At 40.1% G+C, this 23,550-nt stretch overlaps 3 protein-coding genes across 4 annotated transcripts; 1 reads left to right on the forward strand and 2 right to left on the reverse strand.

The window, feature by feature from the left end:
* The first annotated feature begins 100 nt into the window (after positions 1-100).
* Positions 101-7,423, forward strand: lipia (lipase, member Ia). The gene is made up of 11 exons (XM_071528850.1): positions 101-210; positions 1,259-1,343; positions 2,268-2,638; positions 2,833-2,941; positions 4,222-4,323; positions 4,654-4,743; positions 5,020-5,187; positions 5,549-5,638; positions 6,443-6,551; positions 6,658-6,831; positions 7,285-7,423. The coding sequence occupies exons 2-11, from the start codon at positions 1,286-1,288 to the stop codon at positions 7,367-7,369; spliced, it is 1,356 nt and encodes a 451-aa protein (XP_071384951.1). The 5' UTR covers positions 101-210; positions 1,259-1,285; the 3' UTR covers positions 7,370-7,423.
* A 944-nt stretch (positions 7,424-8,367) lies between these two features.
* On the reverse strand, positions 8,368-12,220 carry LOC139651950 (SH3 domain-containing kinase-binding protein 1-like). Its single transcript, XM_071528852.1, has 5 exons — positions 12,114-12,220; positions 10,604-10,726; positions 10,211-10,455; positions 8,937-9,000; positions 8,368-8,494 (listed from the first exon to the last, which is right to left on the reverse strand). Exons 2-5 carry the CDS (start codon positions 10,712-10,714, stop codon positions 8,456-8,458), a joined length of 459 nt encoding a protein of 152 aa, XP_071384953.1. The 5' UTR covers positions 10,715-10,726; positions 12,114-12,220; the 3' UTR covers positions 8,368-8,455.
* Positions 12,221-13,358: 1,138 nt separating this feature from the next.
* LOC139651958 (spermatogenesis-associated protein 31H1) lies at positions 13,359-22,823 on the reverse strand. Of its 2 annotated transcripts, none has more exons than XM_071528861.1 (10): positions 22,751-22,823; positions 20,774-20,835; positions 19,875-20,558; positions 18,887-19,528; positions 15,504-15,628; positions 15,247-15,358; positions 15,041-15,113; positions 14,775-14,846; positions 14,526-14,671; positions 13,359-13,916 (listed from the first exon to the last, which is right to left on the reverse strand). In XM_071528861.1, exons 2-9 carry the CDS (start codon positions 20,812-20,814, stop codon positions 14,534-14,536), a joined length of 1,887 nt encoding a protein of 628 aa, XP_071384962.1. In that variant the 5' UTR covers positions 20,815-20,835; positions 22,751-22,823; the 3' UTR covers positions 13,359-13,916; positions 14,526-14,533. The 2 variants fall into 2 exon arrangements, with proteins under 2 accessions (XP_071384962.1, XP_071384961.1); XM_071528860.1 differs by having other exon boundaries at positions 13,359-13,921.
* Between the last annotated feature and the right edge of the window lie 727 nt (positions 22,824-23,550).

Below are 23,550 nucleotides of genomic sequence, written 5' to 3' on the forward strand. Positions count from 1 at the left end.
GGAATGTTTCACCTGTGTACAGACTGGCCTGGGGCAAGGGGCGTGGCTATCCCTGTGAGAGTAAGAGGGTGGGAGAGTATTGCTTGGCTGTTCTTCTTCTCACTTCCTGGAGTGAACACCGTCATACTGTGCAGTTACAAGCTGAGGAGTACCCAAAATATTCTGGACCGTTAACACACCAGGCCAGGAAACACTTGTCCCACAGCAAAGGTAAGGCTCTTACTACATTGCAGCTTCATTATGCCTCTCATGCTTCTCAAATCTGAACATGTTAAATGTTAAAACTGAGGAAGACACTGACCGTGTACAGCCTTGCAGAAGAAACTGTCCGTCACTGGCAGATCTGACTGCCAAAGGAAGACAGGTTGTGTTTGCTGCACATTGGAGTTTTAGTTATACAAACATTTCCCAGAGGCAGAGCTGCTCTTCAGGCAGAAAAAAATCTCATTGGTTGAGTTAAACCTCACTGGGCTGAGCCAAAAAATCACAGTTTTTCAGAGAACAAGTTGGTAAAGATGGAACTCTTGTCAAAATATAAATAAATTTTATAAATGGCAATGGCTTATTTCTTTTCTCATTCATTCATATATGACATTTATGATCTTGGCAGATCAGCAGGCTAGCTAACTAGCTGAAGTTTATCTCTGCCTCTGAGAAATGCTTGTTTAAGTAAAACTCCGATCTCTTGTCCCCAAGGAGAGATGGAGAAAAGTGTCACAGCAAAGTTCTTCCCCAAAATGAAAGAAAGACAATGAATTTGACACCGCTGATAGTTCCATGATCCGATGCATTTTGGGAGAAAAACACAATCTGTGTTTATTCTTGAGGCAACCTGCCATAATCTGAGAGACAGCCAACGGGAGATCAAACCAACCACATTGGATTTGTATCCCAGCATGTTTGGTGTTCACTGGATGTCGCACCCTGTTTTTTTCTGGAGTGATTGTTCAATTGCGTGATATTGGCTTTTTCCAACTGAGTGATCATGTTGAAATATGTCCTCAGTGGTTTCAAGTTCCATTGATTGGTTATATTTAGAGCATTCCTTTTGGTATCTGTTTTGTTATTTAGAGCATTCCTTTTGGTATCTGTTTTGTTATGCATGAGTATAGTATGTGTGAGTGTTTTGTGTGTGTGTGTGTGTGTGTGTGTGTTTGTGTGTGTGTTGAATATCTCATGCTCTCTTTTAATTGAATTATTTCATGTATTTTAAATAATGCTCTGACTCTCTTTCTCTAATGACTCTTTCTGTCTGCAGATTCTTTGCACACTGCTAGTCTCAAGCATGTTCCTTTGGCAATATCTGACACCACTCTTGCTGATAACTATTCAAGTATGCAAAGGTACGGCCTCAAACCTAAAACTCTGATATACATCTTAGCCTTGTGCATGTATGTACACGCGTGCGCTCGCACACACATGATCTAAGTCCCATGTACATTTTTACTGGAAGATATTGGGCAACAGTACTTGTTGGAAAGAGGAAATTCCAACACTTGCAGTACTGAGAATTAAGATTCATTAGAAAAACGGCATGTGTCGGTAAGTGGCCTACGTGACGACTTCCAAAGCCACAGCTCTTGGGCAACAGTGGCTGAGAACAGCTGATGGCATTTCTGCCACTTGGCCATCTCAGCAGAATCTAATAGACACGGGTCATTTCTGTGCTGTTTTTGACTGGGAACTGATTCTCCAGCTGACCTCAATGATGGTGCCAGCCATGGGTTGTAACAGATGTGTGTGCTTATGGTTTGTCACATGACCACCTCCTCATGCTTTTCTATGGGTCCATGAGACTGTATGCATCAGTAGTCTATTGGCTGTGAATTATATTAATTGGTTTTAGTATATTTTTTTGTATTTAGATATCTTGGATGAATTGGTTTACAAACCCAGACAAAGGCCATGTGCCAAAATGTGTTAATTTTACTATTTTAAGTGTTGCTGGAATTTCAGCTTTCCCAGTCTAACTTGCCCATCCCATGCATTTTCACCATAGGGTGAAATTGTGCCAGAAAATTTCATCCTCAAACAACAATACTCCCACACTGACTATGTCATGTATGTAAATTTGTAATTATCAGTGTGGATTTTTGGTGGTTAAGGCCATTATTAAAGGTCATGCAACCTTTCTTGAGCAATAACAGTGGCTATTAAGGTTGATATGGTCAAGTCTAATTTCCTGTTCCTTCCTTTCTTTGTCCACCTCCACCCCTCCATCTCTCTTTCTCTCTCTGCCCTCCTTTTACTCTCACCCCCACATCCAGCCCAGAGATGTGATGAATTTACAGATCTAGATATCCATCACTCAATCATTGGAACCAACCTAAAAATGCGGTTGTTGCTGTACACCAGGGCCAATGCAACCTGCGGTAGACAGCTGTCCCACTCCAACCTGTCGGCCCATCCCAACTTCAACTTCTCCAGACCCACCACCTTTGTCATTCATGGATATCGGCCCACTGGGTCTCCGCCAGCGTGGATGGAAAAGATCATACAGCTGCTCCTGGAAAGGAAAGACATGAATATTGTGGTGGTGGACTGGAACTACGGAGCCACTAATCTAAACTACTTTAAGGTGGTGGAGAACACACACAAGGCAGCAGACAATCTTACAGCTTTCATTGAAAAGATGCAGGTATGAGATGTGTTTGACACTGTGTGGATGAAAATAATAAATTTCCCGCTGTGGCACTTCATTGATTCCTCTCTGCTTCTCTTTTGTCTTGCTAGATGGAAATTCCCCCTTGCACAAAAAGTAAAAACATATCTATTAAAGACTGTGCTGCTACTCTCTGTGTAACAAGACAAATGACCGTTTGATCTTTTCAGGAACATGGTGCCTCTCTGAGCTCCATCCACATGATTGGAATCAGTCTTGGAGCTCACATATCAGGCTTTGTAGGCGCTAACCTGAAAGGGAAAATTGGAAGAATTACAGGTAAGAGTATATGTGTGTGTGTGTATGTATATTTTTGTTAAACAGGCACATAGGGATGAGCAAGATCTGAGTCAGAAATAAAAATCTGAATAATTATATATCGATGATCTTGAATACTTTTGTCTAGATTTGTGAGCAGTAACATGTTTCTCTCAAAGCTGGAAACAAGAGTTAGGTTTCTTGTTGATGTCATCAGGAGACAAATCCTTCAGCTTCTTTTCTCTTTCCGCATAACATTTATGTTATGCGGAAATGGCCACAGTTTTCAATTCATTGCCAAACCGTTAGGACTATAATGAAATGAAGTGCATTTGGACCTGAAGCCATAAACAAATATGTCAAATGAAGGAGCTCCAGGTTTTGCGTCATGATGACATAACAGATTCAACACTTTGTTAATTTACATTTTATTCGTTCATTTGTATTTAGCAGACATACTTATTGAGAGCGACTCACAGTAAATGTGACTATAGGTTAAGCTTTGTGAGTTGTGGACTTCACACAACCACACCAGGGTTTTGCTGTCTGGGCAGGAGTCAATGGTGATCAAGATGTTTTGCAGCGGACAGGATTTGTCAGAGAAAAAGAGAAGCTCAGTCTTGATGAATCCCGGAAAATCCTAGTGGAGAGAGTACATGATGAAGGCGGAAACCCTCTTCACATTACCTTGTAAGAGAAGTCAGTCAGGTATGAGAGTAGTGCAGTGCAGACCCAGAGATTTTGAGGTCAGCAAGGGTGGCAAAGCAGCATCAGATATTAAAGGACCAAGGAGAGAGAAGCAGAACTAGTGGTGTGGACTGCTTCTGTAACAGCAAGGAGCGCAGTTACATTGAATGGGATGCTGTGAAGCCAAACTGGTTGGGATCCAACATGCTATTCTGTGAGAGATTTCAAGAAAGGTGGGTAGAGGCAGCATGTTCAAGGGTTTTGGAAAGAAATGAAAGGAACAATACTCGTCTGTAATTTTTGACTTGTCAGATGGGTCAAAGGTTTGTTTCTTGAGGAGTAACTCTAGCTCACTTGAAGACAGATGGTACACATCCAGGACTTGACAGTAATCAAGAAAGGGGGCAGATCAGCAGTAACAGTTTGGAGAAGGGGATGAGATCGAGAGGCCAGGTGGTAGCTGTGCTGGCGGTAATAGCTTTTAAACTAACCATGACCCAAACCCAGACAATTAAGTGAAAGATTCAGCCTACCCAACCCACTGGGTCTGGGTTCTGTTGGGTTTGGGAATAAACTTCAAGCTCTGTTGAGGCCTAATGATCTAATGTTTCCAGCTCTGGATCCTGCTGGGCCTCAGTTCACCGACAAGCCCCCAGAGGAGCGGCTGGACCCCACTGATGCAGAGTTTGTGGATGTCTTACACACAGACATAGATGGTAAGCTAAGCTGAAATGCAATATCACTGATTTGTAATGCTTTGTAAATTGGGATGGGACAATATGATTTGATACTCAACATGGGGTTTATGATTTGATACAACCACAATACAAGGTAATAAATAAAAGTAAATGTATTGCAATATATTAAATTTCAATATATCGTCCCATCCCTATTTGTAAACTCTTTAAAAATGTATTATTTGTGTTTCTGTTTTTGGAAACGTGTATATACTGTATATACTGTATGTATACAAGTTATGTAAATAAAATTAGTAATGTTGTTGTCATTGTTATTGTTATATAATGTGTCAACTGCGCATTTTACAGCATTGGGCTTCAGAAAGCCTCTAGGTCACATTGATTTCTATGCTAATGGAGGAACAGACCAACCTGGCTGCCCAAAGACCATCTTTTCTGGTAAGGTCATTAAGATTATGAGAGAAAAATTAAAAATACAAAGATTACCAACAAACTGTCGATTCATCTACAGTGACTGATTTTGTAAAGAGGTACTTCATTGTAGAGGGTGTCACACCTCTTTTAACCGATGATGAAACATGTAAGATCTCAAAACTAGTTCCTTAACAGCCGTATGTTTGAGTCATGGTTTCAGTTTCATGGTGATTCATGTTGTAAGAAATTGAACAATGTAGCAATAATCCACTTCAATTTTTTTTTTCCCACCCTGTTTAGGAGGAGCCTATTTTAAATGTGACCACCAGAGATCAGTGTTACTCTTCCTTGACTCTCTGACACGGATCTGCACCAGCAGGGCTTTCCCCTGCTCCTCCTACACAGACTTCCTGGATGGACGCTGCATGGACTGTGATCAGTTCAGTGCTGCTGGATGCCCTGTCTTCGGTTGGCACAAGATTGTCCATTAGTTGAATGAAAAACACAAACACTCCTTCTTCATCATCTCCACTCTCAAAATCAATGCCTTCATCAAGCTTATGCACAGTACTAAATTGTGTATTAAAATGCACATATACATTTATTGTGAAAGTTAGATATTTGTTTCATTACAAAACAAGATAAACACCATTTGAAAAATATAACTTCTACTCTTACAAAGGAATTGATGACATGGATAATGAAGTAAAGAGTAATTAGAGTGTGCTCATTATTTATTTATTTTTTCACCAAGATGGATGTATCTTTGAATGAAACACTTTTCTTCAAAGGTTTGTTGAGCTGACAAAGCTGTCACACTCACTTCCAGGTTATGATGTCACAGAGTGGCGAGACGCCCTAGTGAAGTTACAGCCAACAAAGGCTTTCTTCACCACCAATAAAGAGTCTCCATTCTGCAGTAAGTACTAAATACTAATCAATAATAGGATGGAAGCACATAAGACATACCTTTTAAGATCAATGTCAATTTGTTATTTGAAATTTAATTAATAATTTCAAATATAAATGTGGTATATATGCAGTACATTAGTTATGACTAAGGGAACACATTGAAAGACAAATTAGAATTTTTTATATTATGCAAAAAAAATGTGAAAGAGGGCTTCCAGACTGTCAAATGGATAAACTTCGTACTAAGACCTTTCTAAAAACAGGAAATACTTTAGTGCTTAGTGCTGCAAAAAAAAAGTAAGATGCATCCTGTAAATAAAAGAAATAAAAGAATTAAAAATAAAAAGCACAAAAAACGAAAATACAAAAGTCTGTAAAAAGAAAATATGTTGTAAGAAGAGATGTGAAAGTTGATAGTGACTTACTTTCTTAATGGATGATTATTAACGTTCTATAAATCTCATCAATGGAAAACCTACTGGAAATATTAACACAAAAATTTCTTTGATTGATTCTTTAGAAACTGGCAAAGAAGTTATCTTCTATGTGCGTATGAAGAGTTTAATTTAAAAAAATGCTACTGTATATATCCATATTAAAAAATAATTGCTACCTGAAATTCATTAGTCAATATTTCATTCAGAAGGATGATTTCATCTGCAGAAGTGCTATTGTTTTGTAACCAAAGATGAACGATAACTTCAATAATCTTCCATGTTGAGTTGCACTTTTATGCCAGCGATCATTTTCCAAGAAGAGGTTCAAGTTTATTATCTCATTTTGGAGTTAAAGTCTTCATATCCTCTTGCAGGGACAAACTACAGGGTGGATATAGTGACATGGAATCAGGAGGCAAGCTGGGGCTACATTACTATTAAACTGCACAGTGATGGTAAAGTAGCAGAGGCAATGATCAACCAGTAAGTCTTCCTTCATTCTTCATTAAAGCCTCAAAGTACCAATATTCCACTAGGACTGTTTTACCGTTTCCTCTCTCTCAGAAATCTTTTTTTTCTCTCCTTTTAGTAAAGCATCAAAGTTCAAGAAGTACACAGCGACCCAGTTGTTGGCCCAGTTTGACAAAGACCTTCAGTCGGTGAAAAAGGTCTCCATCAAATTCTCCACTGGGAATGCACTCAAGCACAAATATAAGCTGCGTGTTCTCCGAATCCGTCTCACACATCTGGAACAGAAGGACAGGTACACAAGGACATAATTGTTTTGTGAAACTATTGTGTAATATATTCACAAATTTGACCTAGTTAATGTATTATTTTAGCTATTCTCAACTAGCAGGTAAAGTCATACTTCTCTTAACTCTACCCTTATTACAAAGAGAGTTTCACACATTTTAAATAATGTCAGTCATTGATAAAACTCTCTCTCACTTTACTTTTTTTTCTGTGCTAAATGTTGTGTTCATATTTGGGAATCTAGATGTAGCTACAGACAGCTAGTCATATGTGACTTGTATGAAGTTAGATTTCTGCCGTAATCCCACAGAGTCAGTCACTATCTGGAACATCAGTGCTACACTTTACATAATGTTTATGTGTTTATGCGTTAGAGGATATCACCACTTTGATCATGATGAGGATTATGCGGGAAATTGAACTTCATATGACCTGCTCTGTATCTCTTTGTCTCATCCAGGCCTCTATGTCGATATGACATCCTTCTAGAGGAGAACAAAGAAAGAACCTTCAGACCTATTCCCTGTGAAGAGTCCAACTTCTGAGCCAAAATCAACATTTCACACCCACAGAACGAGATTCAGCAGACTGTTCTGTCCCTCCAGGATTTATTACAGGAAACGTGTGAGGATTGAAGAATAGCATGTCGAAGCACGGACTTGATATCAAACTATTTATTGACAAAATGTGATGATTTGTGATGAGACAACAGAATGTGATGACTGGTGATGGAATGCACAAAAAAGTAATCATCATTTTTAGAGAGTAATTTTGCCCCAAAACAGAATTTGTGTGTTTTGCTCGTAGGGCAAAATTAGACGATTTCATCTTAATTCATATATTTGAACAAGAATGAATCACCTCAAAGCTAGAAGAAAAATGTAGAGATGATGTCATTGGGGAAAAAAATGCTGACGATGAATCACAGTGAATGTGATACTGACTTTGTTGATGCAGCTACAACACCTATGCTGATTTTAAAAGTTGTTATTTATGTTAACATTTTCTGTTTTATATCTGTAAGCACTCTCTCTCCAATTCATTGTCAAAATGTTTTTGTCTCTGAGTGACACTGCAGATTAGAGCCTTGTTTCATTGGAGAGCCTTGGAAAGAGCTGTTCACAAATATTGTTAGAGCTGTTTCAAATCCAACGGCAACACATGAATTCTGGTTTAACAGCGTAAATTTGGGAAAATGGAAAAATCTGCTTCGTCAGTCCCTGCCTATGCCAATGCTCAATGCCCATGTGCAGTTTCCGATTGATTGGCCAACCCATTGAGGAGCAAAGTGGATGCAGACAGACAGACAGAAGGACAGAGTTTTCCTCATTTTATAGTAGGATAGTAGGATTAACTTTGAAACTGCCTTAAAACCTCAAAGATATCAGTATTTATTTTATTTAAAAAAGAAATCACAGGAAATATATTTTTTAAAAATCCCTACATCTTAGATAAACATATTTTTCAATGAGTCAGATATTTTTCAAGGATGATCTTTTTTTGTGTTTTTTTGTTACCTTTTTAAAAAAATAAAAACCTTTATCACAGGCCAGTACACAGTTGGACCTCATTCTTTGGTTTCTTAAATAAAGATCTCTTGACTTTGTTGATGGTGATGTTCTCTGTTCAGCTCATTTAGACATGCGCTTCTTCATGCGTTGCATCTCCATCTGACACAGAAGGAAACATTCAAACCATGAGTACAGTTGCTGTATGATATGAAGTGCAATATTTTAACCTGAAGGTGGTTCAGCCCAAATACTCTTTTTAAAACATATTTTACAGAAATTCTATTATTATTGTATCATATTTTGAGGTTGCAGATTTCCAATTTCAAGAATTTCAGTAGTATTTTGAAGCACAACATAATGTCCAAAAAAAAAGGGGCAATAAATCCTTCTTTTGCGTGACCTTCTATGACGTCACACTTAGATAACGGTTACAAATACATTGTTTGACAAGTATTAAAGTTCATAGTGCAACAAAAAACACAGACATGACAAACAGTGTATAAGTAAAAAAGCAGTAAATACCTGCCATAAAATTGATAGTGTAAACTATTTACAGATTTTACAACTAAACTGTACAGACGCCTTCATGTTCAGGCCATACCTGTAATGTCAAGCGAATCTTTTTCTCCTCATCTAGCTCATTCATCAGCAGTTTAATCTCTTTGCTAAAAACACAAGATGTTGTCAAATTAGTGCAACCAAGAATTCTCCATATGAAACCTTAACAAAGGCACTGATGCAGGGATGGGAATTTCAGTTGCCCACTAACATGTGGCTAATAGTTTACCCTTCCAAGCTAGAATCTTGATGGAGGCTAACGGAGAAAGCATTAAGATGGCGGCTTAATAGTGCAGCTGGGCTAGTGAGCTATATCTTCATATTCCATCCCTGCATTGATGCCATTCAGCTTGTCATGTGTAGACAGAGACTGGGGCACCTGGACTAAAATGACTTTTGTGGTTGTCAAGTGTATATACTGTACATATACAATATCAATATGTGCAAAAGACTTAGGCACATGTAAAAAATTCTGTGATGCAAAGATGCTTTCTAAAATAATGAAATGAAAAGTATCTAAAAATAAAAAAAAATACTATGAAGAGCATTCTACTGATACACTAATGCAGAAAACAAATAAATAAACATCTAAGACAAAATTTATATAAAAAATCATGGGTGCCTAAGACTTTTGCACAGTACTGTGCAAAAGTCTTTGACCATATGTCAAAGAAATCCATAAAGCGAAGATGCTTTCAAAACTAATGAAATGAAAAGTTTCTGAATATCAAAAATTGACAATAAACAGCAGTCTACTGACACACTAATGCAGAAAACAAATAAACATCGAAGACTTCTAAGAAATATATATATATATATATATATTATATTATATATTATATAATATATATTATACATTTATTTCACATTGCTCTGATTCTGAAACATGGTTTGGTTGAAATCTACAAAACTGCAAACAAAACCTTCTCAAAAATATGACACAGCAACTGTTGTGTGATCTGAGACAAACTGGAACAAGCAGGAATACAATTTGGCCAGGTATTTTCCTGAGTAGATTTTAAAAAATGCTGTACTCCCTGGACAGATTTTGAATGGGGTATTACAAATTGGGTTATGACAACTGATTAGCGCTGTCAGGTTAGGGCTCAAAACTCATTATTTCAACTAGGGATGTGCTCAACAATTGATCTGTAAACAAATGTGTGGAGGTGTGTTTGAGTTGTGGCTGGGTGGACATAGATGTTTGTCATAGTTGGAATAATAATGGTGGTGTGGGGATAAGAGGAAAGTGGAGCATAGATCCTGTGCATAGGCCCCATAATTCCTAGCTACGCCCCTGGACAGAGACAAACTTACTTATGCTGACTCTTCATCAGTTCCAACTCGTCCTTCAGATCTTTCAGCTCCGTCTGCAGTTGTTCCAGGTTTGGTGCAGCTGGATTTCTGCCGGGCTTGGGGTCGGAAGTGAGGCATGGGGGCGGGGCGGGACGCAGGACAGCAGACAGAGCCTCAGGTGACAGAGTGGAGAAGGGATGGGCAGCACTGGTGCGGGGGAAGGAACCGAAGGACTTTGTAGGCAAGCTGGTTTTGGTTTCAACCGTCTGTGCAGAACAACTTGTTGTTACAAGCTGACAAAACAGCTTGGGAAAATTCTGAAGCAATTCTTTACTGTCATGCTAATAGCAAAATAGTGCCATGTGGAGAGAATGTGTACAGATATATAGCCCATAGATTTTTCTTTATACTTACAGGTAGGACAGACTCATTGTTACATGTTGCCTGAGTGTTTTCTTGTAGTGTTGAAGAGAGGGAATCCAGCTCCTCTCTCTTTTCTTTAGTATCTTTTCTTTCCACCTCCATCGTGAGTGTTACCTGTAAGTCAATTCTAGTTTGAGACATCTGATAGACATCTATGTAAGGGGCATTTTCACCCGTGTATGAACTATATATTTGATGTAATTGATCCTCCAATGACGATGTTCAACATGGTCTTTGGGTACGTCAGTAACAATTTGGTTGTAACTAAAAAAATTTAAATATAGTTCAGATATATTACAGGGGAAGTACTGCTTTAACCTTGTTTTAAGTAAAGAGTCACTTTGGATATCCTGCTATGTGGCTGTGTGCATATGTCACCTACAATGGCCTGCTCAAAAAAGTTAAATTTATCCCAAGGACAGATGGGACACACAGCAGAGTGAGTAATCTACATGCTCTACGAAAGGGACTGGACCAAAGGGACTCTTTTCACATAATGAGTCCCATTATAATGAACTATTAAACTGACTAATTGAATAATGTAATAGCTTGATTTCTACACACAGTGATATCTTGTGCTAGCAATTCATAATATTGCAGAACTAGTATAAATGTATACTTCCCAAAGTCGGAAGCTCTGACTGTAATCTCTCATCTGCAACATGAGCTGCCTGCTCATTCAGCTTCTCCGTCACTGACACAATTGAATCAAACTCTTCAGTGTCTTGGAGAGAAATGGAGAATAAATGTTAAAACAAGCCTGGCCTCGTGTAGAATCTATTATAACTTTGAGTCCATTATAGAGCATGTAGGCCTAGCTCATTCATTTCAACAATAAGCCTAAGTATCATTCACATTTTCATGATTCCACAGCCTGCATTGACATTCAGCCTTAAACATGCAGTATTCAAGCATGCTCAAATTATGCTGCAACAGGTGTAATAACAATAGTCACAAGGCTTACCAGGAATGAGGGCAGAGCTATAGATGCCCATCGTGACAGAGAAGAATACCAAGGTAAAGTGTAGACAGAGTGAAAGACAGAAAAAGCTGCAGTCTTAAAGTCTAAATCTACAAATGACAGATTGGAGGGAGTCAGATGAGCAGATTCAATAGACAAGACACCAATCAGCTCAGTGCAGCCTGTTGAGGACAGACAGCTTCATGCTACACCTTTTAGAAAATACAAGTATTGTTTATTAGTGTTGAAAAATGTGAATTATTCTCATTTAAATATGACTGTTTTTTGACATAAATGGCTAACCCCAAATTGTATATACAACTGTGATAATTCTTCAAATATGGGGAACCTAAAGGAGGGTGGTACAGTAGAGACAGCTGTTTTTTTCTCATGCCATAGCAGTTAACAAATGTGCTGCACATGCTGCAACCAAGGCACAGGACGAGCACAGTGACAGATTTTACAGTCCTTAGAAAACACACTAATCCAATAACAAGATTATACCCCAGTTGCTGTTAAGGATTCGGTGCGTACACTCACCTTGTTTTGCCAGTGTTGCTCGTGAAATACAGCAGCATCTGCGGTAACTCGACACCGTCCACCCAGGGTCCCATTGTAACCTGCTGGTCTGGAGAGTATGTTGTGATGAGAAGTGCTACTGTCACGGCTAAGTTTAGCACAGGACAGCCTGGTGCTCAGATCTGCTCACAAATATCACTGGGGCAGTGCAGAGTGTGGCAGGCTGAAGGGCAAGAGCTGTGTTTAAAGGGGCAGACTGTGGTGTACAGTTACACAAGAATTAGGAATTGTAGCCTAATGTTTAAATTGGGGGAAACTGGGCAGGAGAAAGTCACTTAACACTGCACCTTACATATTTTCATATCTGGCAGTAGCAGGATAATGATTTGCATTTACTTTGAAACCTCAGAAATTGTTTTGAATGGCATTCATTAATGGTCCATATTCTATACTGGCGTAAGATCATTTTTATGCAGAATTCTTCCTACACCCTAAAAGTTCTCCCAGTCCCATGTTCCAGTTATATCAAGAGAGATTCATTCAAATTATATAATGGTAGTTTCTTTGATAAATATAGGGAATACGCTGTCAAAACAGTAATTACCAAATGTCTCTCATCATTAAAACATCAAATAAAGGTTAAAATAAAGATTTTGTCTCTGTTGTGTGCTTTTGGTTGCTTTGGGGAGAGATGGGTGTCGCTTCTGTAGAGAAGCGTTCTTCAATTTGATCCTCAAACTGGTTTGACAAAACACATCTGAGCGTCCTGGCTGAGAATAGGTAAACTTAATCCAATTGGAAACGCCTCAGCATGACTTGAATATTTAAGAGATTAAAGCCAGTCTGAGAGAGCAGCATCTTAAAGGATGGAACTGGGTGTGAACAGCAAACTTTGGAAAGCATACTGTTTAAACAGTCCATCAGCCTAATGAACTCAGTAATACAAAAGGTGAAAGTAGCGATGGGTGTTCCTCTTAAACAATGCAGCTTTTATTGTTTTGTTATTCAAATTATTGGTTGATTGTTCCATTATTCAGAAGCTATTAGCGTACTCTTGATTTTAAGACTCTGGCTCCCATTCTCTGCTTTGATAGTGCCAAGTCTACTTGGAAATGACTGATGAGATAAAGTGATTGAGTAGAGTGATGCTATCATTTGTCACTAATGATAGCTCATTCATATTTACCGTTGTCTACACACAAGTGATTCTATCACATCTCTGAATCTACATGCAAAACAAATAACTCAAATGAAGGTCACCAAATCCAACTTTTTACACCTTTTTATTTGATGTCTCAAACAATACATTGAACATATGATTATACAGTCATTACAAGTAGTAGCTAATTGTCATTTGACGAGTTGAGAATCATAATTAAACTTCTAACACCCACAAATTATCAATTAGGACCCTTGGAAAAGAATAAGCTTGATAATAAAGTAAACTTTACTTTGACTCGACAACCCTGAAATCTGTTATTCTTACTGCTGGTAAACGAAGATTATACTAAAAACAACAATCAAATGAAATGATAATTGCTAGTATCGCGAGCAGTAATTCCAAAATCAACATAAGCAGCAAAAAGCAGGACAAAAGAATGTAATGGCATACTTTACATACAAATATCCTAAAACAAAGTACTGAAGTACTTCAAATGTGAAACTTAAACACTTGTTTACAAGGGAAAAATTGCAAGCAAGAACACACTTCCAGGAAACATGGGCAGGTTAGAGAAGGTGGTGAGCAGAGAGTTTGTGCAGTTCACCCAGCAGCGAAGACCTTGGTGAGATATCCCACGTTCTCAAGTTTTCAGAACCAGGCGCCTGTGCTGAGACCAAGAGACAAACAAACTAATGAGAATGCTCCCCCAAAGTATTTTTTTGATAAACAGCCTTTAAATCCACCATTTCCTGGAAACCTTTCCGTGTAAATTACAGTCTTGTCACAATAAAACAAAAATTGAAGGTTGCTTTGATACCATTGCGAAGGATTCATATGAATATTAAAAGGAGGAGGGTTGGAATAGAGAGTAGCAATCTGGTGCAAAATTCGCAAAATTCAGTGGAGTCCCACAGCTGAAAACCTGGCAACAGTGTCAAACAGTCCACCGCATCTTGACTTGACCTGAATCCCAGTTCACCTAAACTAACTGACAAAATTGGTGCCAGCAGCAAATAATGGAACTATTTAACATTACAGAGCTGGACACTCAACTGACTGAAATTTTGTCATTTTAAATAGATTCATGTTGATTTTATTACAATTTGGTGCCCAACTAACAATGAAAAATTATTCAAACTACCTGGTACTGTTCTGCTTAAGATTACTTTGGAAATGGAGGTCATGTCATTATTGTTGCTGCCTGTGGATTGTATTGAAGTAAAATTGTGGATCACACATCAAGTAGACAATGGCCAAAAATCATAACTTACCAGAGGTATCACCAGCGTTGTTGGTTGGGTCCTCGGTTGTATGGAACACGCCGCATCACCTGCATGTTGCGGTATTTGGACATGATACTCTGACTTTTTCTGAACATTGGCTTCTGATGTGGGAAGGGACGTGGCACAAAGCTCTCCTAAACAAACACCAAAAATGTAAATATTAGTCCATAAGAAAACATTAGGGTCAATGATTTATTCAAATGGCAAGCAGTTTATCACTGAAGACATGGTGCATACCATGAGTGGTTTTCTAATATTTCCAGACAGTTCCGGGGCCATCTTCCTTGGACCACCAGTGAACTTCGGTCTCTGTAAAATATAAGTGAAGGCTGTTACTTTGCTGTTGCGTTGCTCTTACTTTATTTCTTGTGCATGTAAATTGGCAATAGATTTCATTCGGAAATGTCTATCCAAGGTTTCTGTCCAATAATCACAAACAACAAAATACAAAAAAATGTTTTTAATTGTAACACATAGATGCACAATTTTACTGCGCCGCTCACCTGAGTGGGTCCTGGTCCTGGTCTCCTGAAGGGCTTCCCAGGTCTGTGGCTCTCCTGTGTCATATGCAATGGCCTGCAAAACAATAGGTGAACATCACAACAGGGACATTCTCTACAGAAAGTTTGCACTTCAACAGCTTTTTGTTAAAAGGCTTTGAGAAGCACTGTAACAAAAGGGAATGTGAGCGGAATTCCAGGCAATTTACCTAAACGTTTTCCTGTCCGAATAGCCTCCTCTACGGTCATTGAGCGATGATCTGGAGTCGTGCATTTTTGAGAATCGGTTGTTTGGAGAGACACCCGAATCTGAACTGCGTTCTAAAAAATGAGGGAGAGAATAAGAATAAAAGAACAATATTGGTATGTATAGAGACACAAGACAAATTGTATAGACAAGCAATAAAGAAATGAGCCTTTGAAGTTTCCCATTTACAGTTCACAACATCACACACAGTTTGCCTACCTGTCTTTGACTTGGGGCTGCGATCCCTTGGGGATGAGCAGCCCTTGGAGCTGGAGCTTGGCCCAGCTTGCCAGTGGGAAACGACAACAAGGTCACATGACAGATGTTTTTCTATGGGAGAGGAGCTGAGGAGAGATCAGTAGAAGCAGAGTGTTAAGGATGTCAGCATTTCTAAAGGCTGAACTGACAGTGAACATCACAGTGTTATAATCAACGACACAGAATGGCAAGTGAAAATAGCAGGAAGGGCTGAATATCTACAAATAATATTAACCTTTCATTTCATAGAAGTACTGTAAATCAAACCACTAATGAACAGCACTGTTTGGCAGGCAGAAAATGATCATAAAGCCACGCATCACACATGGGTACTTACAAAAACCATGGAATCTCCATGCGTCTTTACTCCTATTATTGTACCCTGAATCAATCTGAGCTCTCCTCATTCACTCAGTGATTGTTAGAGAGCGGGCATATCTTGCGGAGGACTTTCAGAAATTTGTCTAGAACACATCACCAAATCTTCTATCATCCCTTTCTCTCTCTGAAGCAAAGATGGGCAACATCTTGATGGCAGTGTCACAGAGTCTGATCTTCAAAACGTTCATCTCTAAGCCATTCCTAATTGTTCCTGTAGTTGTCTTCATGTAATTTTCTTTAGGCCGAGTTTTACGAAATTGAGAGTTGACTGGGATTGAGTCTTGGGAAAATTTGTAGTTCTGAAGTGCATGGTTGCGCACATCCAAGTTGGTGATATGTAAGCTTAACAGCTTCTTCTCCACAGCTGTACAGTGGACATAATGAGGAGAGCCAGTGTTTATTTGCCCATGAACAAGGCCAGGTTTCAAAGCAATTTACTTTGGGCTTTCGCAGTGCTCACATCTCAGGCTTCTAGCTCCTGTTACCCTCTATGTCCAAATTAGACTGGGCTTTGGCCATGTCCAACCATCATGGAGATGGTTGGGCTTTAATGATGACGATCACCTGTTTGGTTATGCAATAAAAATACTGTCAAAGTGCACAGTGTTGTCTTCGCCTCTTCTTGAAATAGTTTTTAGGGTAGGTGGGATAAAGTGCCAAGTATTGGATGACAACTTCTTTTTTCATCACAGGGAGCCATGTCTTGTCATGTCTAGCAGATACTGGATACAAATCAAGGCTTGCGTTAGAGACTTTAAGTGCCACGCACTATACTGCCCTTAGTTGCCAGAAGACCCTTGCAACAGGCTTCCTATTGACATGTGGCTATTGAATATTTAGATTTCACTCGTTCACTTGATGCGCATTTATGATGATTATGTTTTGGTCACATGACTGACTGGACAGGGGAACCAACCACAGCACATGTTGACCTGTAGACCCGGCCCCAATTCATGAATCTTTATAAGAATACAAGAAGAGCAAGGTGCTCATAATAATCCTGCGTCTAGACCATGTTGATCTCGCTTGTGTCCCCATGTAGCATCCTCAAATTGGAATTCTAGCCACTTGCGATTTCAGGTTTCACCTTAACGTCCTTTTCAATGGTCATCTCCAGTCAATCCTTTCCCTTAGGTCCGCCTTTGTCGCTTCACCATTTTTGCTTCAGCCTTTTTGACTTTGGCCTCACTTTGCAGTTTGTTTTGTGCTCAGACACTTAAAAACTATCTTTTTCCAGCTGTTCAAGATGTTGCATCAAGGCCTGTTCCACTGAAAGCATTAATGACGTTATTAAAATGCCAGAGAGACTGTCCTGTCAAACCGGACACAGGTTTGTTTTGTCCATCCCTAGTGTACTTAATCAAGACACTGTGCTCCAACTTAGGCTTGGTTCATTCTTGCTCTGTGGCTAGACATGTCCGCGTACTTTGGTATTCATGCTTCTTGTGCTTCTCATGATGACCGTGTGCCTGGAAACTCCAGTACTTTAATGGCACTGTAGGAAATTTCAGCTCTTCAAAACACAAACACCAGAATTGGCCAGTAGTTCCGGTTCCTCTTTGTTCAGCCAATCCTGGACAGCAGCGCTGCGGCATCATCTGTGTCGTTTCAAATTTCAGAAGGTGCACAGCCTCACACATGACTCCAATAACTCAGTCCTTTTGGCCACAATTAAAAAATATTGACTGCGTACACTCTGACGCTTCCATTCTGCGTGAAGCTTGAACCAGGGGTTACTCCAAGAGCACTATGCATGCACGTGTGTCTGAGGGAGGTGTGGAGATTTAAAAAATCCTAATTACACAGTAATATGGTGCCTGAGGTCCAAAAAAGGTCCACGATTTGCTTCCTGTGTTCTTCGTCTTGGGTTTTAAGTATTTTAGAATTTGTTTTTTACTATAAACCTTTTCACACTTCATAAACTAAAAGTTATGATAATTTAAAATGCATTAAGTACGGAACTAGAAATGTCAATCTTTGCATATGAGCGCAGCTGTCAATTCATTTAATAATAATATCATTGAAAATGAATGTAGATGCAGTTTGCCACCTAATTCTGACATTGGCCAGTAATGTTCTTCAGCAAAATAAAAATTCCCCTTCCGTGATTTACGGTTTTTGTCTCTTTTTGGGGTCAGTGATATCATCATCATCATCTGTCTTGACATTGGGGCTACGTTGTCATAGTTCAGACTAGATTCGTTTGTAAAATCCATGTTCAAGTATGCCACTTAGTTAATAACTTTGCTGCCTTATGCTTCAGCTGGTGCTATGAAGTGAGCGAGATATTTCCTGAACTGATGCCCTTGCTGCACAGTCGTCGGTCACCGTCTTTGACATCTGATATTGATGCATCTCTTTTTCCAAGATCCATGTATGCTGGCATGTTTCCACTGATTTAAATAGGGCAGTGTGTGCCACTTCATGTTAAGTGCAGTCCTCTTCGTGTCCATCACTTCTCTCGTGTTACATACATACACTGGTTTAGGCTACATGTAGTAACTTGAGCGTCACTTGGCTTTTGCTCATATCAAGGATGAGGGGGATCTTTACAACATCCTGAACAGCACATCTTTCTATCAATATTGACAAAATATGGGAATCCTTCAGTGAAAGAGATCAACTTATTTTTCCTCACTCCTCCTGCATGATCTGTTTTTTCAGGTTTTAAAAACAGGCTGGCATTGTGGAGGCTCTGAATGACTTGAGCACAAACTTAGTACCTTCTCTTCAGCCCACTTGACATGAAGGTAGTTTGAAACATTTGTAGCACGCAGTGATATGAAGGTATTTCAAAACCTTTGTAGCATGTTTCATCAACTGAATCAATGTTGCACATTTACAGCTCATCACGATATCTCCATTTTCCACAGCTGGTACCCCCTTCATATAGAGAAATTGTTTCTTGACTTCCTAATCATCATCAAGCCCCTGCGCACAGTGTGAGAAGGAAAATACCATACCTGTGTGTGCTCAAGGACCGATGGGACTCCACCTGTTCTTTCACTGTATCAGAGTCTCTTGAAGACTTGCTTGAATTGCCATCTAGGCTGGGTGATGACTGACATGGTTTTGCCCTCCCCAGTTCCACCTTTTTCAGGGGGACAGCATTTGACTGGAAACGCTTCTTCCTGATAGCAAGAATGGAACTGACATTTCCCCGTGAAGCAGACTCTCCCATGTGAGGCTTGGGTTTCAGAGATGGAGGCGCTCTGAGCCTCATCACAGACTCTGCTCTCATTTGTCTGCCCTTCAGTATGCGACTTCTATCCCTGAGAGACAAAGGTTTGCCACCAAATCCCCTGGGAACATTGAGGAGCTGAGGTCTCTCTCTCCTGGGGTGCTTTGGATGGCCGTACTCCAGTGCGGGGCCTGCTGAGGGCATGTTGAGGTCTGGCATCCTCCTTTTGCGGGACATGGCCAGCTGCCTCTCCTGAGGGCTGTTATGGTAGGAGGACGACGATGACGGACCTCCTTTCCATGAGGGGGATCTGTAAGGGGGGAGGTGGGAATGGACTTCCTGTGCCTTCTCTGTGCTGTGGGACCTGCTGCCCTCCCTCTCCACCTCGCCACGCTGCCTCCTGGAGTCTTGCTCAGACGACCACCTGCATATCCATCAAACAATAGAGAAATAATTACAATGGTAGATCCATTGCCGTGTTAAGTGGGAAACGGAACTTTAACTTATCTTTACGCTGCCCCTTCATAATGCCATGATAGTATGTAACAGGTAGGAGAGGTAAACAATGAGCAATTACAGTTGTAATACTCCTCTCAGTGGCAGGTGAAAGCCACCTTTACATCAGAGCCCAATTAATACCCTCTATTAACTATGAGTTGGGGCAGGGTAGAGGTAATCATTATGACCCCTGTGACTGGGAGGACTGGGCCAGCTTCAGGCCTCCCCTTTAATAATTTTACCCAGCCTGCATTGTTGCTTCACTCCTGTACCTCTCTGGACACGAGCCTCTCCCATGTAACTCTCTGGGCTTCCTCTGTGAACCAGAGGGCCCGTGTTCTCCATTGTGCAGATGAGAGAACGCTCCAGCCCCATTCCAGCGCTTCACACCAGGGTGTTCATACGGCCTTTCTCTCGGACTGTAATGCCCCCGGGGGTCTCGACTCCGTTGCTCCTGATGGGGAAAACCCGGCTGCCTTTTGGGGCCCCTGAAAGACCCCTGGTAGGGTGGTGTAGTGCCTGGCCTCCTGTCAGCTGGGTGGTTACGATAATGCCTTGGCGAGGGTGACCTATGACTTGAAGGGTGGCCATGAAAAGGTGGTCCCCTGTGGCTTGGGGACCCTTGTACAGGACTGCGTGAGGATGACTGATGCTGGGCGTGGGGGGGCCGGGTTGGCCTAGATGGGGAAGGCCTCCTCTGGCTATGGTGTGGTTCCATTTGGGAGGGGTATGCTTGAAAGGAATCCTGGTTCTGGGACCTCCAGTGATTGAAAGGTGGTTCCCTTCGTTCTCCCATCAGTGGGGCCCTTTTGGCAAAGGGGGGTCGTCCTCTACCTCTGGATTCTCTCCAGTGGAAAGGGGCCTTTCCTGGGTAGTCCTGGACATCTCTCCGGCTTTTGGAGTTGGGGGTGTAGTGCTCTTCACATGGCGCACTGCTGTGTCCATCTGTGTAGGGTCTGCTAGGACACAAGGACGCAAGAATTATATGACACGCATGCTACCAATCTTTGAATACAACCTTTACATTTACCATTTCACAACAAAAAACATGACAACATCAAGCGTAAATTTGCATGTTTTTAATGCCAGCATCAGTAGCAAGGACGTAACAGTCAAAGACACAACACCAAACCACCTGGTTTCAGCTTCACATAATCAATATCTACATTACCTGGGCTTGAAGCGTGGAGGTCCAAAATGTGGTCGGACCATCTTTGGCAGTGAGTGAGTAATCTATGAACAAAACAGAAACTGTATGAAGTTTATGACATCCCAAGTAGATAAAATACAGCTGTGGCTAAACTAGCTAGATACTTAAAATTAGCCACTTTAGACCTGGCAAGCCCCCCCAGCTTTTACACAAAATAAATAAAGATAATAATAATACATCGTAATGCGTATATCACCTGTCAAAATCTCCAGTTAGAAAGGGAGCTTTTCTGCAGTATTCTACAACTTTTAAAAAGAGGTAAATAATTTTTTATGAAATGCAAACAGAAGAGAATGACAATTGTTTTTAAATGACTCCTTTTATGTTATGTAGGCTATTCTTTTGGATGTTCAACTCATCATGTTAACATGCTGATTAAAGCATGCAAATGGGGCATTCATGCAAAAGTCATGCAGTCATTCAAACCACACTTGCCTATTTGAATAGCTGGCTGAGTGTCAATTTATTCAAAGTGGATTCAAAGTTATGTCCAATTCATATTGCCTTTACTGTAATGTAACCACTGTTTGTCCATTGCGATTATTTTGTACAACATCCCCTATTTTTTTTTTAACCACAACAATATCCTGTCTGCTGGTCAAGGTGTGAAAATGGGGTGAGGAATCTTAGTGATGAATGCTCATCTCAATCATGATCATTTGCCAATGATTAGTTTCATCTGGGCCTGCACCCCATCACGATTTAATACACTCACATGTTTAAATAAGGAAATGTACATCTTAACTTATATTTCGAAAAAGACATGCTACTTCTAAAGGCCATTAAAGTCTTAACAGTCTTTTAGGCCAGCCTTATTGATTTCCCAAGTTGCTATACGGACCCTCAATAGTATAGTAACTACCGCCCAGAGGCACAAAATGGGAGTGTTTCCCTCTACCAGCTGGGACTAATGACGCATTTGATTTCACAACGACACCATAACAAATCAAACATGCAAATTGGTTGTTATGAATTTAATCATGCTTTAGAAGAGTGAACATCATTTTGGAATACATGTTCACTTCCCCTTCAGTATTTTATTTTCACATTACGGTGCAATCTGCTGCAGTCAAATCTACAGAAAAACACCGTCTGACGGCGTGGGGGTAGGAAGGGCTGGCCTGAAATCCACCGTGCCAAGAAAAATAAAGCCACCACAGCTCAACCGTTGTAGCTATCGTTGAAAAGTAGCGTTAATAATACTTCACCTTTTCACCCAACTTTGTCAGTTATTTTTCACGATGCATACCGTCTAGTTTAACTAGAAATCAGACAGAGCTAACAGAGTTCCCATTGTACACAAGGAGTTGAAATCTTTTTAACTAGGCCTATTACAGTGCTTTCTATCGGACTGTTTGCTTACGCCTGATTAGATCATGTAAACTACAGCCAACAATCATTTAAATTCAAATAACAACTTGCCTTTCGTTGGACACTTATGTAGGCAGCCAATAATATGTAGTTAGGTTAATTAGCAGTTACATTGAAACCGAACCGAGTCAACGATGACTGTTCAAGTTTCCCTTTTGGTACTTGCAATTTGCAATGGAAAACAAGATATAAGACGTAGCTAGTAACGTAGCCGCTACCAATATCCTTTTGTTAATTTTTCCTACGTGTGCAAAGCAGACCCATTACCGGAGTAGTGTAATAGTATATCAAGGTAACTGACAAGAAGCAACGCTGGCTGAAGTTCTCGGTTTGCAGCTATATTTAGGAGACGCAGGTCAACTAGTTAGGTAGCACTAGCTTAGCGCGTTGCTAATGCTAGTTAGCTAGATTAGGTATTTTGTTTGTAACGTAAATGGTTTGCAGCTCATATGTAAAACATAACATTCAAATCGCACACCATCCGTTTGCTTTAAAGATAACATATACATAATAAAACACGAAAAGTTCGCGTTTACCAGACATAAATGAGTGAGAATCAATACATACCAAAGATCGTCCTCTAAACGCTACGTGCGACACAACTCGACCAGACTCGTCGGGTTCTTCGGTTCTTCTTCCTCGTCGCCTCCGCCAAAGTGGTTGGCATTCAAAGTTAAGCGCCACCCACTGCTTCGGAGTGGGGACTACAAGTTCACGCTAACATAGGCCCTACGTATTATTTTAATAAAATCAGACCAAAATCCAACGACGACATTTTAAAAGCATTTGTTTTTACCATAATTGTATCGATGAACTAATGATCAAAATCAACAAACAATAGATCTGACTCTACTGATCAGTTAAGTCACCTCTTTCCTTATCAGTCCAGCTAAACCATGATGTGCTGCTGCTTCTACTATCACTACTACCCTGATATCGTATCAGTTTTTGGCTGTATGTGAAGAGCAGTACTACTGTTTGTTATACTTGCAATAAAATTCACCCACCTCCTCCACACCGCTTTATCACTCACTGCCTCACCTGAAATTCATGGATGTAGTCCTTCTTCTCTAGTGGGATTTAGTTCCTTGGCTTTAAAGATCTTATTCCCTACCTTCTCAGTCCTCTTTCTAACCTCTTTCTTCATCACACTCCATGTGATTTTGCAAATTCTCAACACATACCGACCACTATTAGATTGAAGGAGTTGAAACACAAGAGAGAATTAGCAGTTTTACTTTTTATTGATTCAGATAATTATGTTATGACCATGCCAACCATGCACAATGTCTACAGTAGTTACATAACTTACAGAGTTAAGTTGACTGTGATAGGCTGTTGTTGAGATATGGATTTGAAATGACTTG

The sequence above is a fragment of the Centroberyx affinis genome, unplaced genomic scaffold (genome assembly GCF_046629955.1).
Source record: "Centroberyx affinis isolate AG114_WGS23_722 - 3 ecotype Tasmania unplaced genomic scaffold, CSIRO-AGI_Caff_v1 ptg001735l_1, whole genome shotgun sequence".
Classification (NCBI taxonomy): domain Eukaryota; kingdom Metazoa; phylum Chordata; class Actinopteri; order Beryciformes; family Berycidae; genus Centroberyx; species Centroberyx affinis.